This window comes from Caloenas nicobarica, chromosome 1 (genome assembly GCF_036013445.1).
Source record: "Caloenas nicobarica isolate bCalNic1 chromosome 1, bCalNic1.hap1, whole genome shotgun sequence".
In the NCBI taxonomy this organism is placed as follows: domain Eukaryota; kingdom Metazoa; phylum Chordata; class Aves; order Columbiformes; family Columbidae; genus Caloenas; species Caloenas nicobarica.
The window spans coordinates 81,533,355-81,547,169 of record NC_088245.1 but is presented as its reverse complement, the minus strand read 5'-3'; the positions used below and the strand labels follow the sequence as shown (position 1 = coordinate 81,547,169).

The following is a 13,815-nucleotide window of genomic DNA, read 5'->3' as shown; positions in this document are numbered from 1 at the left end:
TTAACAGCCCTTGTATAAAATATTTTTGTTTTATTTATTTTATTACTAAAATTATTTTGGGAAGAAAAAAACTAAAGCAGACAGAAAATAAGGCTACAGTAAGCAGTACGTGGGTAATTCGCCTGGAATTTCAGATTAGACAGTCCCGTAGTCTCTGGGTTGAAGACAGAGGTTTACAGGTAGTTTGGGCAAAAGGGGGGGAAGGATTTGCCGTAGTTGTAGCATGAATAGAAGTTGTAGGAAGAATGGGAGAGGAGAGAGAAACTCACAGAATGTTAACTGGAGAAAGAATACCACTTTTCAGAGGTGATACCAATTACTGTGGATGTACTCAATGCAGCTGATTAGCCAGAAGTAAATGTTTTTGCTGTTGTACAAAATACAGAACTATCTGAGAACTGGTGAATTTCAAGAACAGAGTAGGTAAAGTGATGGTTGTTATTTTGGGAATCATATCATGCTTAGAATGACAGATTTTGAAGCGGTGATAAATTCTTAGAATCACTTAGGTTGGAAAAGACCTTTAAGATTATCCAATCAAACCACAAAACTTATACCACCAAGTCCGCGGCTAAACCATGTCCCTGAGTGCCACATCTACACATCTTAAACACCTCCAGGGATGGTGACTCAACCACTTCCCTGGGCAGCCTGTTCCAATGCCTGACAACCCTTTCGGTGAAGAAATATTTCCTGATATCCAATCTAAACCTCCCCTGGCACAACCTAAGGATGTTTCAGTTTGTTTGAGCCTGCACTTGCCATTAAATAATGCCCAGCTGTAGTTTTTCTTGAAACAAAAAAGACAAAAATCACTGTTAGATCAACTGGTATAAATGTCCTGGATCATTAAATTTCAATTATGTTTCTGTCTCAGTCAAATACCTTGTGTTTGTCTGTCATTTAATGTCTGGTAAATTGTTTCAACTTTATAGGGTAGCTTTAAGAGAGCATGTACCCGTTCTCTTAATGTTTATCATTGATGGTGGTAATGTCACTGTTTAAAAAATCAAATTATCCCTTCCTTTTATTTTGAATTTATTAATAATTGGTTCTTGTATTTTCTTCACATACATAGGAGATCTTGCCCATGATTTTTCTTCTTTTTAGTAAATCATTAGGTGATCTTTTATGATATGCTAAACAGTTTAGAGTCTTGCTTTTCAAAAACATAGATAGATAGATAGATAGTTCTATATATTTCTTCCATTTAAGGAAAGGCCAAGAAGTGCAGTGGAGCAGCTGTGTCTTGCAGAAAGCACACGGCCTCGAATGACTGTGGAGGAACAGATGGAAAGAATAAAGAGACACCAACAAGCTTGCCTGAGAGAGAAGAGGAAAGGACTCAATATTATTGGCGTTTCAGACCAGCCACCCTCACAGAGTCTGTCATTTGTCAGAGATAATCCATTCAAATCAGTACAGGTGGGTCCCACATTCTTCAAAAATTCAATGTGTCTAGTTAAAAAAAATGCAAAATAATTGTTCTTGTTACAAAATTGTTCTTTTTCCAAAATCACCTGATACTGTAGGTGTGTGTTTGAGACTGCTTGTATAGAGTAACAGTCACAATTCTGTGCCATACACAAGAGAAAGGGAGAAGACAGTCTTCATGCTTATACCCAATGGTAGTAGGAGTCACTTCATTGTCTTTTTGGAATAGAAATTGTTCAAATCTACATATGTTAGATTATGCATTGTGATGTTTGCTAACAGTGTTTTTTTGTCAAATTTAGCAATGAAGTTGCAAGCTTTGTGACTAAAAGCAGTGTCAAGGAGAATAATGATTCAGTTGATGTATAAATTATGAAGATTTTTCTGCCATGTAATATATTCAAACATCTGTAACATTTTTAGGTAGGAATGTATATTTATGATGATAGCTCTTAACTGGTGCTCTTTTGCTGTGGTTTTTGAGGCCATAAATAGGCAAAAATAGAACCCTCACTTTTGTTTTCCCTCATTCTTAAACAGCTAAGGCAAACAAATGTGTTTTTTGAATGGTTAAGGGTGGGGAGAGAAGAGAAAGATATAACTGCTTGTCATTAGCCAGGAAATCCTATCCTGAATATACATCTAAAAATAAACTAATTTAAAAAAAAAAAGACAAACCCCACGCCACGTCAGGACAAAAATATCAAACAGATTTAGGTTAGTGGATGTTAGACAGCCTACTATTTTCTAACTGCTAAGAATTAGTTTTCTTTTTCAATAGCTTAACAAAGTTATCTTTTTTAATCTTTTTTTATCTTCTGGCAAACGTTTTTCCTCTTTGGTGTTTGTTTTGGGTTTTTTTACACTGATATGAAAATTCTTTCTTTTGTCTTTTGTACACGTTTTAACATCTGATTTTCTAAAACCAGATTAAGTGTATTGCACTGTTGAGAAGTCACGTATTTCAAAATAAGTTCTAGGTTTGATGGTTTTTTTCCTCTGAGCATGCTAAATTGCCTTCAGAGCTATACAAAGGTTACTTTTCTTCCAACAACATTGGATCCCCAGAAGACACTGAATTCATCCTTTGCGTTAGAGCATCTGTATTTGGAATAACATCATAAATGCTATACATGAAGTGGGCTCCTACAAATATTTTTGTGATTAACACTGCCTTTCTCAAGAAGACGACGTGTAAAGCAAAGCTTCGCAGATGTTCCTTCTTGTAGTTTTTATAGAGGTGTTTGAGCTTTACCCCTTTGCTTGCTCCAAAGAATTTTGTTTATGTCAGCATGTTCTTTAGTCTTCTCTGTGAAATCAGTGCTACGTGGATGAAAGAAGAAATTTACAGAATAAGTGAGAACATGTCTGACTTTAATATTTAGCTAGTAGTCCGTGCTACAGAATCACTTTTTCTATCACAATTTCAGTTCTTCCAGAATGTTACTTGGCAAAAAGCCCCAGGATGAGCTATTACACTGTAGTAATAGGTCTTATTTTTTAAAGTGTAGTTTCTATGCCTTTTGATTTGTATAGAGAAATATGGCGCAACGGCATTAACTGCTGAAGGTCTTTTCAACTGGGGTTTGGTTATTTAAGAATTGGAGGAAAAAAAGTATTTTATAAACAGCCTACTGTGTAATTTTTAAGTGATTATCAAAATATGAAAGGAAGTTGCTTCACAATTGTTATTGTTTGGGACAAGTATATGATGTGGGTGCATCCTTCAGTTAGGGAAGTAAAGAGATTGATTTGTGAAGTGACTTATATGGAATTTCCTCTTAACAGGGTACATGTGCTAAATCACAGGAATTCAGCCACAAGATTTACTTTCATGGCTCCTGGTTTTTTCAGCACTAGTACTTAGTTTGATAAGACTTAGATGAACCTCACTTCAGTTTGGTTTGCTGCTCTGCCAGCATAATGTGTGCAGTTCACAACCTTAAGTCACCTCTACCATCGTTTCTCAAAAATTTTATACCGAATTATTTTCTGTGCAATGGATTATTGTTTTAAGGAACAAGTAATATCCTCTGCCATTATCAGATGGTGTGTCGTCCTCTGTTAAATCAGTTAACAGCATAGGCTTGGAAGATACCCAAGATAATTGCAGAAAGTACGCACAGGTGCACAGTGAATTATGTACTGAGAGCGGATTTTTATCCATCTTTTTTTAACGAGAAAAAGCTATTTTAATCAGTGCTTCTGAATGCAAATAAGAGTGTACTAAGCCTGTGCGTGACTGAGCTAAATATGAATGAAATTTCAGAAGATAAAGGTGAGTAATAGAAATGCTGGAGATTGAGGGGTGGAGGGATGCAGAAGGTACAATAATCTTAAAAGAAAATCAATAGGCTGAACTATTTTGAAGGGTACAAAAATGAGAGTCCATGACAGTTTCCATTTTGCTTATTACAGTGTGGTATACTTAATGTTTTTTAAGTTGTGTTTTGGTTTTTTTTTCTTTAATCACAGTTAGGGGACAGTGCAAGATTCAGATCTGAGACTGTGATAACTTTCGTAAGAATACGTCCATATATCAATTTTGTTCCACAGAATCGCAAAAAGGATGATACCGTATCTGGTAACGTGAAGGAATTAGAGAGCACTAGTAAAGAAAATCATTTGAAACAAAATAATGGAAGTCCTGGCGAAGAAATTGTGCAACTAAAACTTGATGGAGAACGAGAACGTAATTCAGGTTTCACTAAAGAGGTACTAAACTGTCCCTTATTGAACAGTTCATCAGCCTGTCTTGCAGTAGAAAAATATTCTGAGCCACAGCCAGCAGAGTATGGGAAATTGAGCCAGTTCCTTTTGCTTGGAAGAGTAAGATGTCTTTTTGGATATAACAAATATTCTACAGAGAAGCACAAAAATCTATCAGATCTGTCTAAAGCTGACATATTGAATTTTCTTGTTATATGGTCTTCTTAAATTTCATTTTACTTTATCTGTTACTATCTTGATTGATTGGAAAATTACAAAATTATGGTCTTCTTTGGAAACAAACCCCCAATACTAAGGCATCTTTAAATAATAATCATTGATCTCTTCATTGCTTAGGATATCCCAGTGTAGTTTTTGACAGTCATTTAATACACCTGACTTTTTTGTTTGGTTAGCTATAGTGCATCAAATAGTTTATAGGAAGCAGAATAAAGCTGACAACAATTTATACATGGAAGTAGGTAGTAACTGTGGTTTGTGCTATTTGGTCACTGGATTGATTTCTGCCTTGAAATAGCCTCAAACTCATTTGGCAGTGAGTTACCTTCGTGTTTCTGGTACTAAAGTGTTCTGAACACTCAGCAAAAACAGACCAGTTGTGAAGAACTGATTACTGGAGTTATTTCTACATAATTATCTCCTGCTTATAGTTTAATATTTTCTAAAATCTTGTGTGGAGGGGTTTTTTCTTCTTTTCTATCCACATTCTTTAATCATCCTTTGCTTTTCCTTTTCCTCACTCATTTTTGTTTTCCTATTTTGTATTTAGCCTTTTTAAACGTATGTCTGATGGAGAATGGTATAAAAATCAAATAATTAACATCTGTTGTTATTCTTTAAAAACACTTTCTATTGAAAGTCTGTTGCCCTGTTAAGTACGCAAATCTTTTAAAGGAAAATTATGTCATACACTTATAATGGTTTTATCTAATCAGACTTTTAAGAGCAACGTTCAGGCTTATCAGCAATATATTCCAGTAGCTGGAATCTCTGTTGGCATTGTGAAGAGAGGGATAGCAGGAAAAAATAGGCAAGCTGTAATCCAATGAGTTCAGATAAGTTCTGGAAGTTATTAAGCCGAGCCCTGCCCATTGGCTCTGGTATAGGTTTCAGGATAACTCTATTAACCTGAATGGTATTGATAAAAATTTCTTAAGTTATGTAATTCTGAGTTACTAAGTATACATGATGGCAAAATTTGTCTGTTCATAAAACTGTTTCCTGATACTGTATTTCTTATCTGCCACTTCGTATGTGTTACAGTTTTTTGTTTCATGATTTCTTTTTTTTTATAGCTGACAAAAACTGATGATCTTTTATCAGATGCACATGTTGTATCTGACTCAAAAGAAGTGAGTAATGAAGAGAAAGCAGAAAAGGAAAAGAAAAATAAATTGGAAGAAACACATGATGGTGATATAAGGTAAAAATAAAACAAGATGTTCAGAGGCTATTTTAAACTTGCACATTGTATTTATTAGCTGAACAGCCCAAGCAACTAATGAAATACTGTCGTAAATAGTTATAAGGTATATTTATATGTTTTTGAGTGGTTTACATATAGAGAAATCTAGTGAGAAATGTATCCACTGAGGGGGTTGAGTGAGACGTGATGAGTTGGTGGGTGAAGCGATGTTTATTTTCACGTATCACCCCAGTTATAAACAGAATACGTTCATAATCCTTGATTTGGGATACAAATGTATTTAGTAATGTCAGCTGAAGCTTTGGATCAGTTTATTATGAAAGCTTCAGCCCGGTCTTCCGTAGCAAGCTCTCTCTGTTATTTAGGAGTAGACTAAACAACTCATTCTGCATCTCGTGCTTTAACTTTTACTTCACTGTTTTGGAGCATTGCAGAATAAGTGGAATATTGTGTCTTGGATATTCCTCTTTAATGATTCGTAACTTTAGTATAAGTTGCACTGCAGATCCTAAGTGAGTTCTTATATTAGGTCATAACTTTCTCACAGCACCTTTCAGCAAAATAGATACCATGCACTAGGAAACTGCAGGAGTATGTAAAGGAACGGAATTCAGTTTCCAGTACTTTTTTTTTTAAGTCTCGCTTTACAATGTAGAAGGGTTTCAAAATACATGCTCAATTTATATTACACAAACTTGCAACTTTTTTTTCTGTTTACAAAGGAAAAATAAATTTTAACTCCTATACTTAGTGGTTAACACCTGAAATTAAGATAGAGTGAGTTCTAAAACCTGTGCTTCTTCTAACCAGCTTGCAGAGTGTGACCACAGTTACAAACCACAAACCCAAAACCAGCTCAGAAGAAAGTGAAGTAGTCAGTGTTCATGAACAAGAAGGGATTATGTCTTCATTTGAATTAGCAGCACAGTCTTCAAAAGGAAATCAGGCAACAGCAGGTACGGAAAAGAGTTTGACGGAAGCACAACTTACGCAGTACATATGTAAAACTTTATTTCATTTTGATTATGTCTTCTGATGCTCTGAAACCCTTGTGAATAGAAAGTGCTGAGCTAGTCTAGATGACAAGTATATGATTTTTTAACATGGAGAAAATAGTTTCCCAGTGGACAACTACAGAAATTCCATTTTTGTGAGGTTTTAATGTAGATTTTATGGTTGTATTTAATTCAGGGAATTAAATAACTATTGCCAGAAACTGAGTCATACTATAGTTGTAGGTTGCAGCAAATCCTTCCCTATTCATCTTGTAGAACAGCATCTCACTCCTGGATATGTATAGATTATTTATCCTGACCTGCTTGCTAATAGATGGCCTTCGGTATGCCCATGATTGAGGAATCCTTGAGAGTTTCCAATATATTTAGTAGATTTCGAACTAGCACGTAAAAGACCCCAATTTGGTCATGTTTTCAGAAGTAAGAAAAGATGAAGAAACAGAAGACACTAGCTGACCTGTAAAATGTCTGTAGTGTACTACTTTGCAAGAACAGAAGGCTGGAATAAAGCAAAATTGGTTGTAAAGAGAAGAAAAAAGAGGGGAATATGTAGGGGAGGAAGAAAGCAGCAGACAGAATTTAAGACATTATTAATATATTCAGTGATGGGAATGGTTAAGTTCGCCAAATGGTTCATTTCACGGATATAAAAGGTGACCCGGACCTTTGTAGTGCAGTCAGCAATCCCTTCTGTGACTTGATAATCAAAACCAGAACTTGTAAATACATTTTATAGTGCTAAGCAGAATAAAAAGTACGTAGTTGATGTGAGCTGGGATATAAAGGTGGGTCCAGGAGTATCCTGACTAGTTAAATTTTTCTTTTCGGGGTTTTTTTTCTCTCTTCGCAACACAAATAACACATCAGCATTCATGTGTCTGTTGTTTGTTCCTTTGGTGTCATTTATAGGCCCGAGTAATGATGTATCTGGAGAACAGCTCTGCTCTCCCCTGAAGTTGTGCTTATTGTACTGATCAGATTTTAAGTCTTTACTTGTGTAACTTTCATTTGGTTCTGCTTGTGTATATTATGGCTTGAAATGATGATTTTCCAGCTTATATTTATTACGGCTTGAAATCACGCCTTCTGTAACTTGTATTCTTATTTGTCTTGCTGTATGACACAGTGAAAAGTTTGCCTTCTTCACCAGAATCGTCATTGTCACCAGCTCCATCTACACAGACACAGCTCACAGAAGGATCGCATTTCATGTGTGTATAGTTACAGAGAAGTACGTCTTTTTTTCCCGCCCCTCCTGCCATTTTGCTGATATTTTTCTAAGTATATTACTTCTAGTTCTTTTTCTGAGAAACATCTGTAGACAATACTTGGCAAGACAAAGTTATCTGCAGTGTTGAATATAAACTAACCAGAAAACGAAAAACAATACATGTATTGATTTGCTTGCAAGTAATGCATTCTCTATCCAAGTACAAAGAGAAAGGACTAATTGGCTTATCAAGCACATTCTCCACAACTGGCAAGATAATAGCCCTTTGAATTCCCTGAGAGGCCTAAGCTGTTACAAAACAGATACCCAGTTAAGCTGTGAGCATCAGTGCTCAGGTGCAAATGAATCTTGATGCTTCAGTCGTGGTAATAGGCAACTAGAGCTGGATCTCTTAGTGGTGCATAGGAGGGAATGGTCTAACGGCCCAAAGAGTTTATGGCTTAAGACATAGATGACTGAGGCATGATAAACAGGAAGGGAAAAAATGAGAATGGAAGAAATGTAACAATTATAAAACTTTTTTTTTTCCTTTTTTGTATAGAGAGAGCCCCACAGAGCTTCTCTTCTCTTGTGGTAGCAGAATCATAGAATCATAGAATGTCCTGAGCTGGAAGGGACCCGCAAGGGTCATCGAGTCCAACTCCTGTCCCTGCATAGGACGACCCCAAAATTCACACCACGTGTCCGAGGGTGTTGTCCAATTGCTTCTGGGGAATCAAGTTAGAAAGCATGAGTTCGGCTAGATTTACGTGTTCCTACCTGTAGTGTTACCTGCTTAATGAATGGAAATGGAAATGGAAATACAAGTAAGCATATTTGTTTATACAAGTGTTTAAAGAAATTAAGAGGATACCAGTGTAAAAGCTTCAGCACTTTACCAGCATTTAAATCAATCCACATTTGGTTTTTGTCTGGAAGTACCTGTTTAAATAAGCTTTCACCTAAAAGAATCAACTTTGTTTCAATAGTAATGTTAAATGCCATAGCTAGTGATAACTTAAGAAAACTTTAAAATCAGGCAAACTTTAAAATCAAGATGTTTTCAGTCATTTAGCATGAAGAGATCTTAAAATGCATTTTTTTTTTTAGTTTACTCTCACGATCTGTATTGCCAAGCTTTCATCTTCCAAAATTAGACTTAATCATCACAGACACCTTTCTTGTATGAACTATGGCCACGAAATTATTTATATATTCTTAAAACCAAAACAGAACTATTTTTATCTTTTTCTCCTTTGAGAGAGTAGAATATGCACTCTTCACATTTCAGTACTGACACTTGTGTTGCTGTGGCTTCTTGATGGATGTGGTCTGTCATTAGACCTAGCTTGCACTTTTGTACTTTTCTTCAAAAGCTTTATTACAGAACTATTTAAAAAAGATAAGTGGAACCATTCAGTTTTTCTGGAAATACTGATTTGTGTTAATGCTTTTCAGTTTCACTGTATAAATACACATGCATTTATCCTGCATCTTTTTTTTCAAATAGAACAAACATTACCCTATCAACTCAGTTCAGGTCAGTAGTGAAACTGAAACTGCACTGCTGATTTCTGCCCGTAGCCACAGCATGCCTCTCTTCAAAGGAAAGGCAACCTATAACTTCACCAGAAATTTTTTACCAATTGCATTGAGTTGCTTTCCACTCTTGTCATAAGCTCCAATGATCAGATCAGCATATTCTTTTCTTTGTTTTAGTATTTATGTGAGATTAGCAAAATTGAAGCTCATGTATAGTGATCTCCTTTGTAACTTAATGCCCCAGCCCTGACATCCCACAGCGTGGTGTATCCTCGTAAGTAATACTGTAGCAGTAACATTTCCATGTTAAGTACAATTCTACAAATAGGCCTTAATTGCTTATGACAAAATGGGGCATGTGGGATGGCACTTGTAAAACTAATGCTCTGCTTACACATGCCTCTCTATAATGAAGCAAGGATTCTAGAACATAAAATACACCCCTTTTGGCTGTTTAGTATTTATTTGAATTGAGTTGGGTAAAGTATTCAACTATGTGCATATACATTCCACATTTCTTTGTTGCACTTGGTGCCTCTGTTGGTTGTTTCCTAGGAGCTCCAAAACAAATTCATGCCACGAGCTGGCCTAGGACACGTAGGAGATGTCTGAAGCACAGTCTGCTTGCCTGCAGAATTTACTGCCCCTTACATTCTGGGGCAGTATACTGTTCCAGTATTCTAGTGTTCTGCACTTTGTTGAAAGACTGGTCTTTTAATGTGCGAGAACTCAGTGTCTCTCAGGTGCAAGAAATTCTGTGCAGCTGAGGGAACTTCAGAGCTGTGGGATCAGCCCTGTTCATATGCAACCAAATTTTTCAGGCAGCATCTGGAAAATGTATGGTAGATTTCAGAGAATAATGAGGTAATACCTATATTTGGCTTTTACGGTCAATTAGTAAAATGATACTCTTGGCACAATGAGGGGAATTTGACATAGGAAATTGGTGGCATAGGGTATTGCAGGACTAAGGAAAAACCCATTAACACAAAGCTACTTTCTTTGTCACGGCTCTTGCTTTGCAGAGACAAATCTGGATGTGCACCACTGACATTGTTACTTTTTAAGCATTATATTCACACTGAGTAATGGACGTATAATGAAATTTATACAGCACCTGGATCCAAAGCTCACAAACATTTTTACTAACGAACAGTTAAAAGCTATTTACGGAAGTCCTTTCAGCAGTTACCCAAATGCAGCAAGCTCTGGGTGGAGCACTTGAACTTCAGAACAGCTTACAGCCACGCTGCCATTACAGCGTAGCAACTGAATAATTCTGCATCCCTCTTCAAACCATGCCTGTCATTTGTAAGAGCAATTAGAGTCTTTGCTATTATTATCGGGTTTGTATGAAGAACATTTGGAGATGGCCATGTACAACAGGATAAAACTCTCAGAATAAACAGGCTTTCATATGAAGTTGCACGAATTTGAAAAAAGCTCGCTTCCATTTCTTGCTGTCGAAGTATCTGGACAGCAGTATTATTCATCAGGAAAACTGATTTCGGAAACAACAGATTTCTAAAATACTTTATTATGTTCTACACCATCAATACCTACTGCTAGGATGAGACCTGAAATTCCTTGCTGTGTTTAATCCCAGGAGTTGCTTTATACAATATTCTGTCGTTGCTAAAATAGAGTAACTGAATCTATGTCTGTCTTTCAGCACTAACGGCTTCTGTTGAAACAACTCATGCCTGAGATGTATGGACCTGACCTATGAAAATATGAGAAGATATTGTACAGTATATTTTAAATCTATGAAATTCATAGTTCTGATGCTTTTGGCCACAAAGCATCATTTTATCACTTCCTGGAAAATGTTTATTCCAAGAGAGCTTTAAATGGCCCACATGTACACTCAACAACCTTCAGATTGTTCTCCTGATACCAGCTTGCTGCTATGATTTCTGTGCACATAAAATAAAGGCTCTTTTTAATGCACAGCCTACAGTCAGAACTTTATTTGATATTCTCCAGAATTTAATGTTCTTTTAATTATGGATCAAATTTACTTTTTCGCTTCTTTTAGATGGATAACTTGGTTAATTTTACATATCACCACTAAACCTTGTTTTACACTTTTTAAACACTACAACTTACTGGTTTAACATTTTATTTGTAAAATTTTTATATATGTATACATATAGATATATTTAAAATGTGCCATTTTTATTATTGCTTAGTAAAAGATGTCTTGTTTCTGCTGTAATTATTTCTTGGTCAGGTTGCAATGTCAGCAGTTACTGCCACACTTCTGTCAACATATGCATTAATGTTAGTGGTTCTTTTTTCTTAAATAAAATGGAGTGTAGGTATTTTGAGGTACTGGGCTTTTCCTTTGTTGGGTTAGGGTGTGTACAGCAATAAGCAGGTTTTCAATCCAGTACTTAGCTTGTGTACAAATGTAATTATGTTCATTGTGTATATATTATACAATGAGCACATACGATGTAAGTATAAGAAGCCACTTATTATTGTTCAAATACAAAATGTTCATATCCCATTTCTTTTATATCATATTAAATAAATGTTGATGTTCTTAAGGACTTGTATGGTTAGTATTTCTTCCAGCAAACAGATGTCACACTGTGTTCCACCTTTTGCTGTGGGGAATGCAACGATTCTTATATCATTGGCGACATCACCTGTCAACCAGAGTAGCAGTGACAGACTCTTAAGAGATTCCGGTCTTCCTCTACGGGAAAGAATAAGGCTGCAACACAGAACAAAAAGACAACCTGAGACTGAGATGCAAGAAATACAGGTTCAGCTCTTGGCTCTCCCAGAACTGTATTGTGATGTTGGAATAATCACTTAGTCATTCTGTGCCTCCATCCCCTCCCTGTTTACTGGGGAGGTAATAGCCTGGCTTACTGGGGTGTGGCGAGTGGTAATTCAGTATTTGCAAATCCTGAACGCCACGTTCAGTGGGCTTAAGGACAGAACTATGATGATTCCTTGAGGCTTTGACATCTGCAAAGCATCTTCTAGAAACTGAAACAAAACCTGAAATAATTTGTCAAGCGTCATCATACTACAGATGTTACTAGCTACACTTTGCCATCTCACACAGCTGTCTGAATTTGCCTGAGACAAAAGAGGCTTAGAAAAGAATGATGAAAAAATAAAAGATTTAAGGGAAAGCTTTTGAATCTAGGATGTAAAGCTAAGAAATATTTTAAAGTTTCAGGCAACTGCTGTGTGCTTTGGTGCATGTGTGTGCCATAAGTGGTAAGGCAAGTTTTGTAAGAAGATGACTGCCAGCTCCCGTTGTGCTTTTTTTATTACTCAAATCATATCCTGTTCAAGTTAATATCGCTGTACTGAAGACTATATAATTCATTGTGCTTTTTCATAGAAGAATGCCTAAGATTGACGCAGAGTTTAAAACTAGCTCTCTGTTATTGCCCCCCTAAGTAGGAGGTTGTGTTTGTTGTACTCTTCTGCCACTCCCAGCTCTGCTGCCAGTTCTTCCCAGGGCTCTTTACCACAAAGACGAAGAGTGCACTGTCTGTCTACCTGTCATTTTGCCGTTTTCTTTGAAAAATGAAGAAATAGGAGGCCAAATTTAGCAGCAGAGCTTAGAGGGTCATAGTGAGAGAGACGACTGAAGGAAAGACAGTGAATCATGATGCAGGCAGACAGCATCCAGCTGAAAGTTTGACCAAAGAGCCTTTCCTCTTTTTTTGGAACACTGGCCCCGATTTAGTGCATCCTTCCATCCAAAACACAGAGCGAAAGAGAGGAACGTGATTTTTATTGCTCCACCAGCTGAGCTTTAAGGTCACTGGCATTGCTGGAACACCTGGGGCAAAGCAAATACGGCGCACCCTGTTCTCTCCCTAACCCTTCTAGAGAGAGCTGTTCAGCTGTCAAGCTTTGCGATCTCTTTCTGTCCTTGCTGCCAAGAAAAGAATTGCAACCAATAAAGGAAAGAATGACTAAGTGGTTTTTGGACATTTATAGATCCTGTCTGTGTTTAAAGCAGTTGTCAGTTTGCGATATCTGCAAAGTACGTGCAGTTTATACTGAGGTTGGGGGAGGGTGGGAGAATCAGCAAGGTTTTGCTGGTGTAACTGTTGGCAAAGACAGCAAACGTAAATGATGCAGGAATGTAGAAATACTCATAGATAATTTCACTTCCTGTGGGCACTTGCAGCAAAGACTTGCAGTTCCATTGGGTGCTCTATTTTTTTGTGTCTTATGGAAAACATGTATGGCTTTGTGTTACCACAGAGCAGCATCTACTGTCTCTTACCTCATAAGAATAATTCATCCCAGTGATCACACTCCTAAGATATAGAAATATCAGAATACTGATACTGTCAGCCTTCAGACATCTATTTTGAGTTTGTATCTAGGATATTTTTATATTTCTGACTGATTGCTTTATTGGCTATTGCACTGACACTTGTAAATATGGAACGTGCTTTTTTTCAAAAGCAAGA

General features: G+C 36.6%; 1 protein-coding gene across 11 annotated transcripts in view; it reads left to right on the top strand.

Moving 5' to 3' along the window:
- Nucleotides 1–13,389, top strand: part of PLEKHA5 (pleckstrin homology domain containing A5) — a 168,007-nt gene extending 154,618 nt beyond the window's left edge. For 5 of the 11 annotated variants that reach the window (XM_065657445.1, XM_065656890.1, XM_065657359.1 and 2 more), the window contains 6 exons: nt 1,216–1,425; nt 3,991–4,149; nt 5,460–5,587; nt 6,401–6,546; nt 7,733–7,817; nt 11,031–13,389. In XM_065657445.1, the coding sequence (XP_065513517.1) occupies nt 1,216–1,425; nt 3,991–4,149; nt 5,460–5,587; nt 6,401–6,546; nt 7,733–7,817; nt 11,031–11,049 (747 nt within the window). In that variant the 3' untranslated portion in view covers nt 11,050–13,389. Of the gene's footprint in view, nt 1–1,215; nt 1,426–3,990; nt 4,150–5,459; nt 5,588–6,400; nt 6,547–7,732; nt 7,838–11,030 lie in introns of all 11 variants that reach the window. The other 6 variants (XM_065657625.1, XM_065657711.1, XM_065657535.1 and 3 more) reach the window with 3 other exon arrangements.
- Nucleotides 13,390–13,815: the final 426 nt, after the last annotated feature.